The following is an 18,028-nucleotide window of genomic DNA, read 5'->3' on the forward strand; positions in this document are numbered from 1 at the left end:
AACCCCTTGGCAGATTGTCCTTCATGGAAGCCGCCACGTCTACTGGTCGCCTACTGATGCTTGAAGGACAATCTGCCAGGGGGTTTTCACCGCGTGCCGTCCGGGGGGTGCGTTTCCCCAGCCAAACCCGCACGCCGAGGAGGCCAGGAGATGTCGCCCCGAGAAAAATGCAGAGCGGGATACAGACTCCGCCACTTAATGTATATGTTACATGCAATCTGTTGGAGCAATAGCGCTTGACAGCAGGCTAAAACGTGCTCGTCGAGGCTCAAGTCGCGAAATTGACCGAAGCCAACATCCTACATAGGCGTTGTTTTCGGGCTTTACCGATTGCCGTCAACACAAATGTATGCATAGGTGTAGTTAGGCTACTGTCTGGCCTGGTATGGCGTGTCCTGGCGAACGCGACATTTAGATGCTCGAGGTCGGCCCCGGCTCGATTCAATGCCCCCGGGTTACTCTAATGACCTAATATGTGGTATTAGATGCTATAGGAAAGGTTTTGGGCTGGGGACACGACCGGCCCGCAGGGCCGTGCGCGAGTGGGACCCGCTTGCTGCCCAGTAGCCTTGCCCTCGCCGGGGCCGTTCACTAATCCTTGTCACCTTCGTCCTCCGGTGTCTAATCTTGCTTCTAGCCACACCGACAGCAGGAACGTCGAAGGCCGCAGACCCGCCGTCCGCCGTGGTCATGTCCCGCTCCTTTGCTGTCACCGGCGGCCACGTGCGTGCGTTGCTCCCTCGTTGACCCCTACCGCCCCACGCAACCACGGCGGCCGGCCTCAGCCTGCGCGCCGCCGCGCTGCCTCCATGTATGCCTGGATTGAATGGCGCCGCGCATTGCTCCTCGATGTGGCCCTGCCCGCCTCCACTCTGCAAATGCATGCCCCCTACAGGCCCAGCGCACGCACGCACACTCGCTCACGCATGCACACACAAACAACGGTACGTAACCCGGCTGCTTCTTGCCCGACGACTGCGCCGAGCGCCAGGGACTCAGCCCAAAACGGTTACGTCACGGATGTTAACACTTGCATTATAAAGCACTTCATGAAGTTTTCCATAGAAAGTACACCGTGAATAACCAATGAGGTGTGCACGGGCGCGTGAAAGGCGTTCCCGATTGTCGGCCACAGGCCATCCATGGCTCTACCGCAATGCCAACGTGACATCGATGGCACACAGGGGAGAGGGGTATGCAACTCGGCCGGCACGGGCTGCATGGGGCGGCATGGGAGGTCCAAACCGAGCCTGGGAAGTGGGGGGGGGTCCGAACCCCCCTTTTGCCCGGATCCAGGCTGGATCCGAGGCTCGGGGCGGGGGGTGCATACCACCCTCCCCTCTTGCCTCCCCTGCTCCCACCGTTTACCCGGGTCCGGCGACACCATACTACACAGCGGGCGTAGCTGAACAGCTTCACACGGCGCAATCCATCCCTCCATAAACCCTGCAGAACATGTGTTTATTTGTAGCCCACAGGTTGCGTGATTGCCATCGGTTGCTGCTTTGCGATCATCACGTCGATTGGCCTACCGCGATACCGTCCGGCTGCGATCATGGACCAGCGGCAAACTGGAAGGGCTGCGGTCCCACACCTTGCGTCCAGGTGACCTCGTTTGTGGGTAGGTACGCATTCACACATTTCTTGATGGATAGCTTCGCGAGGCGGTCATACATTCGGTCGTACGCAGCGTCCATCGCCTGTAGTGAACAGCAGCGTCAGCAAGAAGAGGTTGATTACTGTGGCCGCGTCGCTTCCTGGGTGCTTCTAGAGTGACGCTGTGGGTGCAAGCTCGGTGCCGCGAGTAGGTAGGCGTGCGGGGGTTGCCGGTCCCACGATCGAATGCCCTTGTTTGCATGCACATCTTCGCGGCGCAACATGCAAGAAAGACAGGGCGCGCTGCTGCCAGGCACGCGGCCAGGGGGGAGCAGGGGCGGCACAGGTTATGTGAGTGGCGGCCATTTTGCCTAGTGCTTGACCCAGCCAGCCGCACGAAGCCATTTGCTCACCCCGGCAAAGTCCCACACGCCGCCGCCCGGGTGCAGTAGGCTGTAGGGGTTGCGGCAGGAGGCGCCGCTGCAGTGCACCAGCGCCGACAACACCGCGTCCAGCCGGTTCACAGCTCGGACCGGGGCCGATTGGATCCTGGGCGGCGGCAGCGGGTAAGGCAATGAAGGTCGGGAGCAGGATGTCAGATGTGGCATCAACATCAACATCAACAGGAGCAACAGGAGCAAAAGGAACGTGCGGTATGGCTACGGCCATAAAAGTCCGGTGACTGGAACAGGTAGGGTTCCACTGGCTCGGCACATTGCATCGACCAAAAGAAAGCGGTGAGCACCACCACTTCCCCCAAAAGCACAGATGACACCTAACCTCACCAGCTCAGCCCGGTCCCACGCAGCAACCATCCATTCCGTCCGCCGCCCCAGTGCCGGTACATGCACACTAATGCACACACATACACACACACTAATGCACACACACTAATGCACACACACACACACACACACACACACACACACACACACACACACACACACACACCTGTTGCTGAGCTCGTAGGGGTCTGCCGCCAGGTCGTACAGCTCCCGGTTGCCCTGGCACCACACCGTGTACTTGTAGCACGTCACGCCGGGATCCAACACATAGCGCGCCGAGAACAGGTTGGCGGTGCCGGTGCTGGTGCTGGTGCTGGTGCTGGAGCTCGTCGCGTTTGTAGAGTTGATAGCGCGAGGGGCGTTGGTGGGCGGCAGTGGCAGCAGCCGGGCCGCAGTGCACACGCGCAGCGCTGCGGGATTATGCAGTATCAGCAGCGAAGGAATGGGTCAGCACACGTACAGGGTGGACATGCATGATACGCGAGCGAGGAAATGCTCAAAACCACGCGCCCGCGCAGATCCACACATACCATCAGCAGGGCCTTCATCGCTGCTCGCCCACAAGGCGCCCCCGGATGCCTCTAATGCCTCCCCCGCCCGCCCTACTTACATTTGTAGTGTGCTGCGAGGGTGAACGTCTTTTCCGTGCCATCTCCATTCCAACCCTCAAGGATCATGGCGTCACGCCGCAGCAGCCCCACAGCAGCCGGCGGTGCCGGCGGCGGGCTGCCGCCACTGTTGCCGCCTCCGCCTCCGCCGCCGCTGCCGCCTGCAGCGCTTGTGCTATTTGTGCTGCTACTGGTGGCATTGACCGCCGCGGCTGACGTGCTGTTGCTGCTTGCCGCGGCCAGGGTACCATTGCCGCCACCGCTGCTGGCATTCCCGTAAGTCATATTATTGCCAGCAGCAGCAGCTACGTCAGGTGCTACGGCAGGTGCGGGTGCTGCTGGCGGCGGACGGCTGCTGCCGTCAGCCGCTGCACCGGGTGCACGTGCCACTCCGGTTTGCTGCTGGCCAGTGTACGATTCGTTAGCTGCCGTTGCGCCGTACCCGCCGTACACAGCAGTGGGTGCGTATCCGCCGTACCCACCGTAACCTCCACCGTACACTGCACCGTACATGCCGTACACGCCGTTTGCTGATGACACGACAGGAATGTACCCATCGCCTGGCTGTGAGGGCTGCCGGCCGCTGTCCATGTCTCCGCCGCCGTTACTGCTGGTGCTGATGTTGAGGGGGCCCGGACTACTGGGAGGGCTGGCGGCGCCGTTGCCAACAGCAGCAGAGGGGCCGGCAGCGCTGCTGGAAGGGGTCGATGTGGAGACTGCTGGCGACGGCGGCGGTGGCGCTGTGCCGACTGCAGGGCTGGGAAGGACCGGCCGTGTTGGAGATGGTGGTTGTGCAAGGGGCGGAGAGGATTGCGGCATCGGGGGCGGGGGCGGAGGCCGAGGCGGCCGCGGTGGCGATGGAGGAGAGGGCGGGGCTTGCTGCGGCGGCTGCTGGTTGGAAGGCGGCGGCAGCGGCGGGGCTGCTACTGGTGCTGGCCAGACCGGCACCGGGGTTGGGCTGGAGGGCATCGCCGCCGGCGAAGGGGCTAGCAGAGCCGGGGGCTGCGTCCACTGGGTGCGCGGTGCGGCCGGTGCGTCACGGACAGGCGGGGCGGGTGTGGGAGGCGGTGTGGCCGTGGGCGTGGGTGCCGGCGGCGGGCGTGGGCTGGCACCTGCTGGTGCGGGTGCTGGTGCGGGTGCTGGTGCGGGTGCTGGTGCGGGTGCTGGTGCGGGTGCTGGTGCTGGTGCTGCAGCTGGTGAAGGTGGAACTGGTGTGCTGGCTGGCGTTGCGACTGTCGAGGGCAGCGTCGGCGAGGGGAACGATGGTGGCGGCCGGGGCGATGGTGGCAAGGTGGTGCTGAGCGGGGGTGGCAGCGGCGGACGCTGCTGAAGAACGGGGGAAGGGGAACTTACAGTGCCAGAAGGAAGCGGCAGTGGTGGCAGCGGCGGAGGAGACGCGGGCCGGGGCACAGGCGGCGATGGAGCCCTGCTGTCTGTGCTGCTGGTGTTGCCATCAGGGCCCGGCGCTGGGGTTAGTAGCGGCGGCGGTGATGGCTGCTGCACCGGAGGCATAGTGGAGGTCTGTGGAAGTGGAGGCGGAGCGGCAGACCGAGGCGCGGGGACGGCAGGCCCGGCCGATGGCGGCGACATCACGGGGCCACCACCGTCACCGTCACCGCCTCCACCCCCGATACCGGTGCCGTTGATCGGGGCGAGCGGCGGCGGCTGCGGCGGCCGGGGCGCAGTCACGGTTGGCTGCGGCGGCGCTGGCGTGGGCTGCGGCTGCGGCGACGGCGGCCGTGGCACTGGCGGCAGCGCCGATGTCGGTGGCAGCTGCGCCAGGGGCGGGGACAAGGACGCCAGTGGCAGAGGTGGCTGTGCCACTGCCGGCTGGGGAGGTGAGGGAGAGGTGGCGGGCCGAGTGGGGACGGCAGCAGGGGACTGCTGCACGGGCATGGGGGGCGGCGTGAGGGCTGCCGGCGACGGGGTTGGCTGCGGCGGCGACGGCGGCGGCTGGGCAGGGGTGGTGATGTGGTTGCTTGTGGCGTTAGCGGACTGTGCGGGGCTGCTGCCGCCGCTGGCAGGCGCATGAGGAGGCGTGGGCATTGGGCTGGGGCTGGGGCCGGGGCCCGGGCGTGGTGGTGCGGCACCAGGGGTAGGCGCAGGTGGAGGCGGCAGGTGGGTTGCACTGCCGGTGTGGGGCGGGGGTAGGGGAGTGGTGGCGGCTGGGGACGGTGCAGGTGCGGGCGCGGGGACCGGTGGAGTTGGGGGCCGGGATGGGGCGTCTGTCAAGCCATTGGATGCCAGCAGCACTTGCGTGTGTGCCGCCGCTAGCTGGGGGTTGAGCGGCATGGGCAGTCCATCCAGGTGGCCAGGCAGCGCCAGGCCTGCGTGTGTGGAGTTGGTGGTGGTGGTGGGGGGGGGGGAGATGGTGGTGCGGGGTGGTGGTCGGATGGGTGTTGTGGCCGGGGTGAAATAGCAGAGGCAGGAAGCTTTGTGGGGCTGTTTGCAAAGCCAACCCCAGACACACACACGCGCACGCACGCGGCACGCACCCGCCAGGGCCAGCAGTGTGGGCGCCACATCCACCATGTTCATCTGGTACGGCACGACCTGCAGTGATAGATCGGCGGTACAGTAAGCACAGCGCAGGAACCCATGTGAGAATCGGTAGCTGAACCTGAGTCCACCGACTCGGCTGTGCCTGCGGGCGCCAAAGGGCGTAGTAGCGCACTAGCCGCATGAAGGCCGGCATGCGCGCGCTCCCACCTTGCCGGCGGGTATGCCTGGGCCCCGTATGAACAGCGGCAGGCGGATGTCTTCTTCGATGGGCAGGTTCTTTCCGTCCATCAGCGCAAACGCGCCCAGGTGGTATCTGCGCGTGTGACAGTGTCGGGAGCAGGAAAGCCCGAGGAGAGAGGTTCAACACCACGCATGTGAAGCACGTGCCCGGGGGCGTCCGGGGGTGTGCGAGTGCTTGGAGGTACGGGCTGGGGGTCCTGCGGGCAGACCAGGAGCCCGTACGGCGCCCACACGCGCTGTTTCGCTGTGCGCGGTGCAACCCCAACAAGATGTGTCTGCAGTTCCACTGCGTCCCGCCTCATTCCTCATCATCACGGAAGTCGGCGGACACGTACCCGTTGTCGGACGTGAAGATGACGTAGGTGTTGTTGAGCACGCCGGACTCGTTCAGCCGAGCCACTGCACGGACGGCGGCAGACAGCAGCAGACAGAAGACACACACGGACGGATGAGCGAGCAGGCGTCGCAAGGCCATCACGGCATCAGGCGGGCGGCGGGGCACCCAGGCCTTCCAGGTACCGCACAATACACACAGTCACACACACACACACACACACACACACAGTCACACACACACACATAAACAACACATTCGCCTACCCTCCAATGCACACCCAGACCCAACCACATGCCCTTTTCCCCGTTCTCGACAGCGCTAGCTCACCCAGGTTGCCGACCAGGTCGTCCACGGCCCGCAGCGCCCGCAGCCGCGCCACGAACAGTTCATCCATGTAGGCTCCAAACGCCGCGTCCACGCGCGGGGTGCCCTTGCGAGGCAGGGTCGGGTTGCGCACGCCGAAGTTTGGCGTGCGCGGGGCCTGGAGCTGTGGGCCGGCGGGGCGGTGGGCGGGAGGCGCATGGGCATGGCAATGGTGGTGGAGGGTGTGTATGTGGCGTATGTGTTGGGAACAGGGCGCGTGAATGGATTTGGAGCGATGGAGTCACGGGCCCACGAGAAAGGATGGAGCTCGAGCTCGAGTGCGTGGCTGTGCGGGTCTGCCACCGCCCGACCGAGGAGGTGAGGCAGGCAGCGCATTCGTACATGTGCATCTAGGCAGTTGATCGCGTGGCGCCGTCTGCATTTGCTACGCATGCACCGTACAGAGCGCATCCCAGCAGCTACTACGTACGCTGTCGTGCTTACGTTTTCGCCTTGGTACAGGTTGGCGTATCGCTTGGGCGGCGTGGGCGGATACCAGGTGGCGCCGTCGGTGCTGGAGCGGTGCGGCGCGGTAGGCGCCACGTACAACATGAAGGGCTTGCCGCTGGCTAGCGCCATGCTGTGCGGAAATGTATAGATGGGGCGGGCGGGCGGGTGGGCGGGTGGGTGACGCGCACGAGGCGTGCGCGTGTCCTCGTGCGCGTGTTTGCGCTCTAGGCAGGGTAATTGGGTAATTGGGAGCTTGGGAGCTTGGGGGCTTGGGAGTTTGGGAGCTTGGGTTGGTATACGCGGGATGTAATCAACGAATCAGGCAGGCATGCCAAGCAGGCGGGTACGCACAGCCCCGCAACTTGCGACCACTCACTCTATCTGGCCGCGGGCCTTGGTCGCGATGAGGTCGGTTTGGTACTCTCCGGGGAAGCAAGTGCTGGCGGCGCCGTTGAGTGAGAAACAGCTGTTGGTCAGGTTGTAGGCCTGGTGAGAGAGCGGGCGGCAGCACACGGCGGCAGCAGGCGTTGAAGCATTTGGAATTGCAGTCACGGCGGTATACCGTACAGTGGTAGAGTGGTACCCAAGAAAGCTTGTGCCAAGGCATTGTTTGGCTGCCTCTGGTACCAGGTGGTACATGAACCAAGTACATTATACTGCTCCCTGCGCCGCTTACATTTATTGTCAGCGCATCGAATGCGTCCCAGCCCTTGGGCACGTAACCTTTCCTGGCCGACGTCTCGAAGTACTGCGTCCATGCAGAGGCGTACGTGTGCAAAGGGGCACGTCAGCTCCAGCACACGGCGTCCAGGGACCGGATGCAACTGTGTTGCGATCCCACCCAGGCGTGCGGCCCCGTGGCTCCCACCTGGTTCAGGAACTTTCCCGACAGGCCCGTGAAGTAGCCGGCCGACTGGAGCCAGCCCGGCAGCCAGCTGCGCGGCAGTTGGGGTAAGTGGGTTGTGGTTGTGGTTGTTGAGCGGATAAAGGTGAGTTCCAGGGCCCAGCGACGAGCGTCACGCCGGTCAGCATGGGCACGCCTACAAAGCGTGGGAGTGGCTCAGCGGTCCGTGTCCCTAGTGCCAGCATCACCGCCCGGAAGGCTTTACACAAGTATGGCAAGCTTTCGCCAGCAATTGCATCCCGCCGCGCCCACGTACTTGTCTTCCAGGTTTTCGTCGTAAAACTTTGTGAAGCTGCCCTCAGGAAAGTAGTTGCTCGTCACTGCGGGCAAAGATAAATAGGATGCAAGTCGGTAACTCGTGTGGTAGCAGTCTCGACGAGTCATCCAGCAGGCGCATGACTCCATCCGCAATGTGCGCCGCGCGGCGCAAGCACGGAGCCACTTGCCACGACCTCCCGCGGCCCAGGCCACCTTTGCCTATCCGGCACCCCCAAAAACACGCCAGCCCCTTCACGCACCGTTGTGGCAGTGCGCCAGCTTGCCGGTAAGAATGGATGTCCGCGACGGGCAGCACACACCCGTGGACACAATGAAGTTGGACAAGCGCGTGCCCACATCCCCAATCAGCCGGTTAAGCACGGGCATGAAGCGAGCCGACGAGCTATTGTACACGTCATCCTGCAGTGGTTGTACGGTCGCGTTGTGAGTATGGCCCGTAAGTGCATCGGCAGGGCGGGAGCGTGTAGCATAAGTGCGCTGGATCAGGAGTCAAGAGTGCTGCATCTGAAGCATTACAACATCGGAGTCCTGGACACAGCGACCCGCCCTGGATACAGCCCGGCAGGAGATCCCTGGACCCACCAAGTCATCCGTAAGTATGAAGACGAAGTTTGGCCGCCCGTCCGTGCGCGGGGGAGCCGGGGGGCGTGGCGGCGGCCGCGGCGGCTTCGGTGACGGCGGGAACGGCGGCGCCCGCGGCGCACGAAACGGCGGCGGCGACGGCCGCGGTGGCCGCGCCTCAATGGTTGCTAGCGGCAGCTCAACATCCTGCGACTGCTCCGTTGAGGGCCTGGATAGCTGGCCCGGCGCCGGCTTGGGCGGCTTGGGCGGCCGGGGTGGCGGGCGTTTCCGCCGCTGCCGCGCCTTCCCCCGATGGTGCCGTGGCGGCGGCGGCGGCGGCTCTGGCTCAGACTCCGTGTCAGGCGGGGAAGCCACTGGTGGCGGGGGCCTGAGGAGGGGTAATGGCGGCGGCGCGCGTGCCACTGGCGGGATGACACTGCTTGTGGTACTGCCACTGGTATTGCTACTGCTGCTCCCCGGCGCCAGTCCGGCTGGGCTGCTGCTGTTTGTTGCCGCAGGTGCCGTCGTGCCGTTGCTGCTGGTGCCGGCCACCAAACTCGGGGTTGGCGCAGGACGCGACGGTGGCAGCAGCAGCAGCAGCGGCGTTGGGACCGCGCCTACGTCGCCTGGCACTGCAGCCGGCTGCGGCGGCGGCTTTGGGAGCCCGACAGGCGGTGGCGATGAGCCTGCGGCCGTGGGCGGCATGGACCCGGATACGGGTGGCGGCTGCGGCTGTAGCAGTGGCACGGGTGGAGTGCTCGCTGCGGCGGGTGGCTGCGCTGCCGGCGACGGGTGCGGCGGCGGAGCTGGCGACTGCGGCCACGGCGATGGCGAGAGCCCGGGTATGGCCTTAGGGGGCGTGGCACTCATGCCAGGCGTTGGGGGCGGACCCGCCGATGAGGCTGGAGCTAGGGCTGGTGATGGGGCCGGGGCCGGGTTTGGGGCCGGGTATGGCTCCAGCGGGGGAGGGCTGCGTGGCGCAGCTGCTACGAACGTTGAAACGTTCGTGCTCGTGGCCTGCGCGGCTGGACCCCAGTGCGCGCTGGACCCATTCAACGGGCCACTGAGCACAGCGGCGAGCTGCAGCGCCAGAAACAAAAACAGAGTTTGCCATCCCTTGCGACTGCTCGGAAGGCTGCGCATAGACAGGAGGCGTTGCCGAGAAGCCATGGCCATTCGGCCGACCCTAACTCCACCCCCGGCCAGCTACTTCTACACTGCAGTCTCATCCATAAGTAACCGTGATAGCATGTTAATCAACATCCTCGGCAAGTGTGAGGAGTCCAAAATGTTGCAACGTATTACTACAGGAGGCTTCTCTTCAGCCGAGCGATGCGTGTACATGTAGAATGAGTTATTTTGTTCTTGCGATAGAAATCCAAGTACATATGTCTGTGAGCAAACCTTGCGCCCGCCTCTGGCCCGCATCGTCCAGCGGGCCAATTGGGACACATGTAATCATTGCAATATTGAGCATTTCACACTCTAAAAACTCGGATTGCTTACCTGCACTACGATTGCTTAAAGCTTTCCCGGTCTCGGCCATCACCCATCCACTTCGGCCTAGTGCCACCTATCCAAGTATGACCAACGTCGTCTGCACTGCTTTTCAGGAGGACTTCAAACCCGGCCCTGACCGTTGGCAAGACCCGGCACGTGGCACCGGTCGGGTTAACTCGCCCAGGCCACGCTCGTGCTGCGGCTGTTCCCGCCACGCTTTGCGGCGCCAGCCTTTTTGTTGGCAGCTTTACGGCTGTCTGAGACCAAGGGCTCCTCAACCGGCAGTGGAAACACGGAGTGCCTGCAAGCAGTAGCGAACGCACCGTCTGTGAACGACCGAGCCCCTCCGCAACCGGCCTCCCCAGCGCACCCAGCAGAGGACAATCGCACCCCTGCGCATCACAACATTTCGGGCCTGAAGGCGTAACGATTTACTCACCACCACAGTGGCCGCCGCCTCTTCCACGCGTGCAGCGCCGCCGGTACTCCATCTGCTACCACGTTCTCCTTGGGCTCCCAGTGCCCCTGGCGGCCGCTCTTGCCCGGCTCCCCGGGATCCAACTCATAGCCCTGTCACGAGCCATCACGTCGCATTTGGGCAACGTGGCAAACAAGACTCAATGTGGGCGCACGGCGAGGGCATCTATATTGAGGGGCTTTCTGCTGTGTTGGGGCAGTACGCGGAACGGACAGCGGCCAGGCTTTGTCGTTGGCACAAGCGTTTGCCTGCCGACCCCGGGCCAGCACACATACGCTGCACGCTGCACGGCAGCTGCCTCGGCAACCTGGTCCCAGTGCGCGAGACCCAACATCCACCTACACTAAACCAGTGAGCCCAGCGCTCGCCCGCCGTCCTTCACACCCGCCTTTGCCGCGGCCCACCTGCCACTTGACCAGGTACTTGCGGCACCGCACCAGCCGCCTGCTGCCGTCCGGCTCCTCCACCACCTCTTCGTCCTCCACCTCGTCCATGATTCGTTCCACTTCGCCCACGGTGCCATCCTCCTCCGGCACGTAGTCCACCAGACGGATGTCGCCATGCCGGTAGCAGGCGGAGGCGGGGTAGCGACGGCCTGGGGGTTGAAGCGCAGCATAAGGGGCGTAAGGCGTGTGGAGGGGCACGTGGCAGTGAACCCGGTTGGGCGCTGGGCTGACACGCCATGTTGGGAGCGGCAGCACCGCAAAGCGGGCGCCAGGTTACATCAGTAACACGCCAAGGGCATACGGCATGCTTTAGGGCATGACGAACACGGGCTCTCCCGCCAACGTGTGGACGCGGCAGGTTCCCAGCCGCAGCCAACTCGCCGTTCCCCCCACCGCCACCGCACTCACCAGTGACCAGGCAAAACACGAAGCGGCCTGCGTCCAGCTCGTCCCGCCAGCCAGCCTCGGCCTCGGCGTCCGCAGCCACCATGTCAGCCGCCTCCTGCTCCCGCGCCGCTACGTGCACGTCGCCGTCACAGCTGCCCGGATCGCGCGCCGCCGCCGCTCGGATGACGGTCACCTGGCCGCCGTGCAGCAGCGCCATCTTGCCATTGCCGCCGGCGGCGGCGGCGGCGCCGCCGCCGTCATACCCGCTGCCGCTGCCGTTACCGGTACCACCGCTCCAGTCCCCACCAGAGCCGCCATTCCAGCCACCCGCGACGTCGCCACCACTGCTGCCGCCGCCGCGGCGCTGACTGGAACCTGATGGAGAGCTGCCCGCGCGTTGCCGCTTTGCGCCCTTGGCTCCTAAGCCGCTAGCGCTGCGTTTCCGGCTGCCGCTAGCGCCGGCGCCGCCAAGGGAACTGGGGGCAACGGCGGGTCCTGTGGGCTGTAGGCTCTTCAATGAGCTGTCGAGCTGGTATTCGGAGGCGTCATGGCGCTTGGAGGGGCGCCGTGCGCGGCCACTCTGGCGCAGGTGCGAGGTTGCCTGGTGCTGGTGCTGGTGCGGGTGCTGACGTGGCTGCGGCTGCGACTGCTGGTGTTGGTGAGCCTGCGCCGGGTTCAACTGGAAGAAGTCGCCGCCCGCTGTGGCAGCTGCAGCTGAGATGGTGGGCCCCCAGCCGCCGCTGCCGCCGCTGCCGCCGCTACCGCCGCCGCCGCCGCTAGCACCAGCACCGCCGTGATGCCGCGCATGGCTCCCTGCCTCGGCAGCGGCACCGTACTGCTCCTGCTCCTGTGCCGGCGCCAACTCCTCCATCTTCAGCTCCTCGCCCATGCCTCTCAGGAAGTCATCCGCCAGCAGGTCCTCGAGGCCAAAGTCATCGCTGTCGCCGTCATCATTGTCGCCGTCGAGGCGACCGTTCGGAGCCGCGCCCTCCAGGCCGGCGCTAGCCGCGGCGGCGCCAGCCGGCCACGTCACAGCAGCCACGGCGGTACCGGCGGCGGTCGCCGCAGCCGCGGCGTGGGCCGACGCGACGGCAGCGCTGGCAGCGGCGGCGTCCAGCCCGAGCGCCGCCACGGCCGCCGCCAGCGCTGCGGTGTTCGCCGCCGCCATGACGTTCACGGAGGGTAACCCTGTGAGGTGGTTGTGGGGTGACTGGGGCGGCTGCGGGCGCGGCTGCACGTGTGGCTCCGGGTGGCCGTGGTGACAGGCGGCAGCAGGGTGCGCTGCATGAGCCGCTGCTGCTGCCGTTGCCATCGCTTGGACAGGAACGGCGCCACGAGAGGACAAGGGCGCCCACGCGATGTTGCTGCCGACGGCTTGCGCGGTGCTTCCGGCACGCACGCCGGTAGGGCTGCTGTCGCCGGCACCGCCGCCGCTAGATCTCCCGCCCATCTGCCGCCACTGCGGGCTGCGTGACCGCCAGCATTGCAGGAGCTTGGCCACCTGCTCGGTCATGCCGATAGCGGCGCGGGGGGTGCCAGGTACGTCGGCACCCTCGCCGCCGCCGCCACCGTGAAGTGCAGCGGCTGCCGCAGAGGGCCGGGGATGCTGGGCCTGATGATGCTGTTGGTGGTTGTGGTGCGCCGGCGGGTTGGGCGGTGCATTCCCATCGCCGCTGCGCCCATGGCCGCGGCCGTGACCGTCGCCCCCACTGCCATCGCCGCCACCACTGCCGCTTCCACCGCCGCCACCACCTCCTCCGCCACCGCCACCACCACTGCCGCTTCCACCACTGCCTCCCCCACCATCGTCGCCGCTGTCGAGGTCGCCGTCATTGTCGTCGCAGGGGTCCCGGCGGCCCGCCCCGCTGCCGGCAGCCGCCCGCCACGCTGCCAACATGTCCGCCACCTCGGGCTGCACGGCCGCCCACCTCTCCACGCCGTACTCGTACACCCAGTGCCCATGCCGCCCGCCGCCACCGCCGCCACCACCGCCGCCGGCGCCATCAGCGCCGCAGCGGTCCTGCAGCCCATCGGCAATACCGCTGGCACCACCAGCGCCCGCACTGCTGCCTCCGCCTCCGCCTCCGCCGCCTCCGCCTCCGCCTCCGCCGCCTCCGCCTCCGCCAGCTTGTGACGACGGGGTTTGCTGTGCCTGCGCCTGTTGTGGCGGCTGCCCCGGATCGAGCTCGTAGCCGCGCCACTTGACCAGCAGGAGCTTGCAGCCGGCCACCGGGCTGCACAGGGGCATGAGATGCGATGCCAAGTTGGTGTTGAGGAGCAGAGCCAGAGCCAGGCGGCAGGCCGTAGCACCAACCAGTAGCGCAGTGATTGTTGCAGTAACGCTAACAACGTACGGCTATCAAAGCAAGCACAAACGCCCAAAACAAGGACCACCGCCAAGGCAGCGCCAGCTAGCTTACACACGCATGCACGAACGTACCAATAGCGCTCGTCCACGACGGCCTGCACGGCGCGGTGGGGGTCGGACACCAGCAGTCCCGGCACCTCCAGCTGGCGGCGCAGTGACACGTCGCCGGGGCAGCGCACCAGGTGGGCGGGGTAGGCGCGGCCTGGGCGGGATGGGTGGGGGTTGGGGCTGCCACCGTTGGGTGCTGTTGCATGCGGCGGTGAGTGCTGACGCATTTCACATACGCATGGCTAATGGCTACAACGACAGGCGTCTTATGTTATTGACAGTGACCGATGCAAAGGCACTTCGGACGCATACACGCCAAGCCTCTGAACACACCTGTGAACGGTCCCACAACCACGCCCTCTGCAACCCGGTCTTCGCCTGGCGCCGATGCTGCGGCCGCCGCCGCAGGCCCCCCATCAGGCCGCATGCCCGCCTGCGGGTCCGCTGGCAAGCGATCTGGGGCAGCGCCAACTTGCAGCTCGGTTGCGCCCGCCGCGCCGTCGCCTGCTGTTGCTGTTGTTATCGTTGCTGCTGCCACCGGAGCTGCCGCCTCATCATGGCTGCCCTGCGTTCCCGCCTCCCCCACGGCCTCCCGAACGGCCTCTCCGACAGTCACCTCCTCCTCCGCATCCCCGGTGTCTGCAGCTGCGTCCGTTGGAGCACCGGTATCCGCCACAGGCCGTTCTGCCACAGCTGCCGCCACCCGCGATGCACCAACAGGGGCAGCCGCGGCACCGTTGCTCGTTCCCAGCTCCCGCGCTGCAGCCTTGCGCGATGCGTCACCAGTTCCGTGGGCGACTGGCGCAGCGGCAACAACCCGCTCTTCCACCTCGCCAGCACCTGCCGCGGAACAAGCGGCAGCACCAGCGGCTGTGGCTCCAGCGCCCTCTGCCGCTGGCTGCCTCGACTCTTCGACTGCCTGGTCCGCCTTGCCCACCGCCGCCGCAGCCCTGTCCCGCTGCTGCCGCCGCTCCCGCTCCTCCTGCTCCTCCTGCGCCCGCCGTTCCTCCGCTGTCAACAGGTCCAGCCGGAGCTCGTCGTCCTGCCAGGGCCCGTGGGAACCGACCAAGTCGGAAGAGGTCGCGTCGCCGCTGTCGTCTTCGTGCGCCTCCTCGTCCCCCCCATCGCGGTCCTCGCCCTCCTCCGATTCGTCACTGCTGTTGTCGCTGCTGTTGCTCGCGTCCTCTTCGCCCGGTCCGGCGTCCTCCTCGCCCTCGCCCTTGCCGTCCTGCAACCGCGACCGCGACTCCTCCAGCGGCTGCCGCACCTGCCCCCGCTTTGGCTGCTGTATGCAAGGCGGGTGTGCGGCCGCTGTGTCAGTGGCACTCGCCACCGCCTTCTCTGTTGGCGCCAGTCCTGCACCCAAGCGTTGGACCGGAGCCGCCGCCACATCACCGCCTTCCCCGGCGTCGCCTGCTCGGACCTCGGCGTCCGCTGGCCTGTTTGCGGCGCAATCCGCTGCTGACTTTGCTTTGGCGTGCGCGTGGCAGCGAGCCTGCGCGTCCGCCCCTGCGGGCGCCCCCCAACCTGAAGCGGGCGCATCCGAGCCCACGGACCCTTCCGCCTCTCCCTCAGCTGCTGGTGCAGCCTTTCCTGACACGGTCGCGGCTGCAGCGGTGTTACCGGCGCCCTGGCGGCTGCCCGGTCCGGAGGCGCCGCCGCCAATGCCGCCGCTGCACGCTGCACGCTGCGTGTTCGGATCCTGCGTGTTTGGATCCTGTGGCAGCGCTGCCCCAGTCCCGATGCCCGCGTCGTCTCCACGTCGCGGTGCAGCTCCCCCTGCTTCTGCTTCTGCTGCAGCCGCTGTTGCTGTTGCAGCAACAGCTGCTGCTACTGCCGTGGCTGCTACTGCCGCAGCTGCTACTGCCCCCACATTCACGACATCCACGCTCTCCTGGGTCCAGGCCTGGCCGTCTGCCCCAGCGTCCACGCCACCCTGTGCACCGCTGCCGCCGCCGTTGCCGCCCAAGAAGTCGTCTGCGCCACCCAACTCGGCGCCGAAAGCAGGAAAGGTGTCGCCGCCGCCACCCAAGTTGTCGTCCCCGGTATCCTGCACAAACCATCCGGCCTCGAGGTCCGTGGCCTGCGTCCAGTCATCTTCCAGGTCCGCTGGCATGTCCTCGTTCTCCTGACCCCGCGCCTGCGCCTGCGCCTGCGCCTGCTCGCGCTCGCTCGCTGCGCGCCGCCCCACCGCAGCTGCCTGCTGCGCAGGTGCCCGCAGCCGCCCGCCGTCCTTTTGCCGCCGCGCCGCGGGCTCATCATCCGCCGCGGCAGTACGGCGGGGGCGCTGCGGCGACCGGCCCGCCTCGCTGTCTGAACCGCCGTCGCCGCCGCCTGAGACCTCACCTGCCGGCGCCTGCCGTGGCTGCGACCGCTTCCGCTTATGCGGCTGCTTTTGCCGCTGCGACGGGGCCACCTGCGCCCCCGGCTGGCCCGCCTGCGCCTCTGCATCCCTGTCATGCGCCGCCGCCGCGGCCCCAGACCGCCGCTGCTTGCCACGTCCCTCGCTTGGCTGCCGCTGCTCGCTGTCCGCCAGCTTCCCGTCAGCGCCCGCCGCCGCCACTGCTCCATCTGCCGCCGCAGCCGCTGCAGCGGGGGAGCCAGCGGCGCCTGCTGTGCGCTTGCGCAAAAGCTTGCTCCGCCTTCGGGGCTGGGGCTTTGGCGCCGGCTTCTCACCCACCAGCACCACATCGCTGTCGTCGTCCCTGCTGTCCCTGCCGCCGGCTTCCGCCCCTGCCTGCTCCGACTGTGTTTGCTCCTGCTCCTGCGCCTCTTGGTCATCCCGCTGCTGCGGGCGCTGCTTGCCAGCCTGCCGCTTTGCTTGCTGTTGTGGCTGCTTTGCCTTCTGCTTCGGCTGCACATGTTGCTGCTGCGGTTGCGGCTGCTGCTGTGGCTGCCGCGGCGGCTGCTGTTCGGCCCCCTCATCTTGCTGCAGCCCACCTCCTGTACCACCGCAGCTGCCAACCGGCGACTTCCCCCTGTCACCGCCTGCCGGGACGGCGCCGCCCGCCTTTGCCCCGCTGCCCTTTCCGTTGGCGCCGGTACTGGGCGGGCCGGCTGACGCCGCTGCGCCCTTGGCAGCGGCAGGCGTGGACTTGCGACGCACAGCCGGCTGCTCGGCAGCTGCACTCGCCCCCGCACCTGTACCCGCACCTGTACCCGCAGCCGCCCCCGACCCAGCACCCGCCCGGGTGCCCTGCCCGCCGCTGGCGTCCGTTCCGCCGCTGCCGCCCGGTGCTGACCTGCCGCCGCCGGCCGAGCTGTTGCCAGCGGCCTTTGTCGGATGGGGCCCAGGCCGCGCCGCCTTGCCGGCTCTGCTGCCACCCGCAACCGCTTTGGTTTTGACACCAGCACCAGCACCAGTGCCAGCTTTGGCGCCAGCACTAGCGCCAGCGCCAGAGCCACCGGCGTTGCCACCCGGTGCCAAGGTGGGGCGAGGGGCGCGCGCGGAGGCACCGCCAGCGGTTCGCACGCCGCCGCCTGCGGCTACCGCCGCCGTTGCGGTCCCGGCGCCGCTGCCGGCGTTGTCGTCAACGAATTCATATTGTTCAAGCAGATCGCTGAGAGGCAGCGAGTGCTTTGCTTCTCCCGGACCGAACTTCACCTGTGCCACAGCACGGCAACCGGGCGGGGTCGGACGATTCGGGCGAGGGGTCGCGGGCCGCACAGGACCACCGGGGTTGCCCGAGTTGGGGAAGGGCCCGCCAGCAGCCCGGTATGATCTGAAACGCACCTGGACGACAGGCTCGAATTTCCCGGTGGCTTGTGACAGCCTGGAGCAGACAGGGTAGCCGTTTTCAGTTTCGCCAAGCTTGCCACCCAATATCTTCCTGACTCTCCTTCCGCAGACGCGATAGTATAACTTTAAGGGGTCATCATTGGCTGCGGCAGCCTTGGCGGCAGCAGTTCTCTTTGTCGCTTGCCCTTTGGCAGGCCCGGGCCGGGCCTTGGCTGTCTCCTTTGCCATTCTGTGCGCAGTGAATTGTTCACATGTTTCTAAGACTATAAATGCATGCAGCGACTCGATTGCTGTGGCACGGAAAGAAATACCCGCGACGAACCGGGCGTGCTGCGCGTGCCCGGCTGCGAGAACGACGCCAAGCTAAGGCTCAAGTATTATTGCTGCGACCGCCTCTCGCTAACTTGGTATGTTGCGGGGTTGGCGGGGCGATTTTT

The 18,028-nt window shown here is 66.6% G+C and overlaps 2 protein-coding genes across 2 annotated transcripts; both read right to left on the minus strand.

Moving 5' to 3' along the window:
* Positions 1-195: 195 nt before the first annotated feature.
* CHLRE_01g011901v5 (uncharacterized protein) lies at positions 196-9,545 on the minus strand. Its single transcript, XM_043058321.1, has 17 exons — positions 8,647-9,545; positions 8,304-8,463; positions 8,042-8,105; positions 7,750-7,816; positions 7,558-7,629; positions 7,258-7,367; positions 6,876-7,011; positions 6,396-6,555; positions 6,067-6,130; positions 5,699-5,804; positions 5,485-5,542; positions 4,343-5,316; positions 4,102-4,221; positions 2,992-4,000; positions 2,548-2,791; positions 2,010-2,145; positions 196-1,700 (listed from the first exon to the last, which is right to left on the minus strand). Exons 1-17 carry the CDS (start codon positions 9,493-9,495, stop codon positions 1,554-1,556), a joined length of 4,476 nt encoding a protein of 1,491 aa, XP_042928235.1. The 5' UTR covers positions 9,496-9,545; the 3' UTR covers positions 196-1,553.
* Positions 9,546-9,718: 173 nt separating this feature from the next.
* CHLRE_01g011950v5 (uncharacterized protein) lies at positions 9,719-17,995 on the minus strand. The gene is made up of 7 exons (XM_043058322.1): positions 17,586-17,995; positions 14,186-17,456; positions 13,877-14,006; positions 11,458-13,670; positions 11,008-11,198; positions 10,565-10,695; positions 9,719-10,426 (listed from the first exon to the last, which is right to left on the minus strand). The coding sequence occupies exons 1-7, from the start codon at positions 17,817-17,819 to the stop codon at positions 10,297-10,299; spliced, it is 6,300 nt and encodes a 2,099-aa protein (XP_042928236.1). The 5' UTR covers positions 17,820-17,995; the 3' UTR covers positions 9,719-10,296.
* Positions 17,996-18,028: the final 33 nt, after the last annotated feature.

This window comes from Chlamydomonas reinhardtii, chromosome 1, assembly GCF_000002595.2.
Source record: "Chlamydomonas reinhardtii strain CC-503 cw92 mt+ chromosome 1, whole genome shotgun sequence".
NCBI classification, from domain to species: domain Eukaryota; kingdom Viridiplantae; phylum Chlorophyta; class Chlorophyceae; order Chlamydomonadales; family Chlamydomonadaceae; genus Chlamydomonas; species Chlamydomonas reinhardtii.

Excerpts from the sequence above, each read along its gene's own strand:
- CHLRE_01g011950v5 (XM_043058322.1), bottom strand. The coding sequence starts at position 17,819 with ATGGCAAAGGAGACAGCCAAGGCCCGGCCCGGGCCTGCCAAAGGGCAA. Across the intron at positions 17,457-17,585 it reads AATTCGAGCCTGTCGTCCAG|GTGAAGTTCGGTCCGGGAGA; the intron begins GTGCGTTTCAGA and ends GCTGTGGCACAG. Across the intron at positions 13,671-13,876 it reads GTCGTGGACGAGCGCTATTG|CCCGGTGGCCGGCTGCAAGC; the intron begins GTACGTTCGTGC and ends GCCCCTGTGCAG.
- CHLRE_01g011901v5 (XM_043058321.1), bottom strand. The coding sequence starts at position 9,495 with ATGAGTGCCACGCCCCCTAAGGCCATACCCGGGCTCTCGCCATCGCCG. Across the intron at positions 6,131-6,395 it reads CGACCTGGTCGGCAACCTGG|TGGCTCGGCTGAACGAGTCC; the intron begins GTGAGCTAGCGC and ends CCGTCCGTGCAG. Across the intron at positions 5,543-5,698 it reads CAGGCATACCCGCCGGCAAG|GTCGTGCCGTACCAGATGAA; the intron begins GTGGGAGCGCGC and ends CTATCACTGCAG.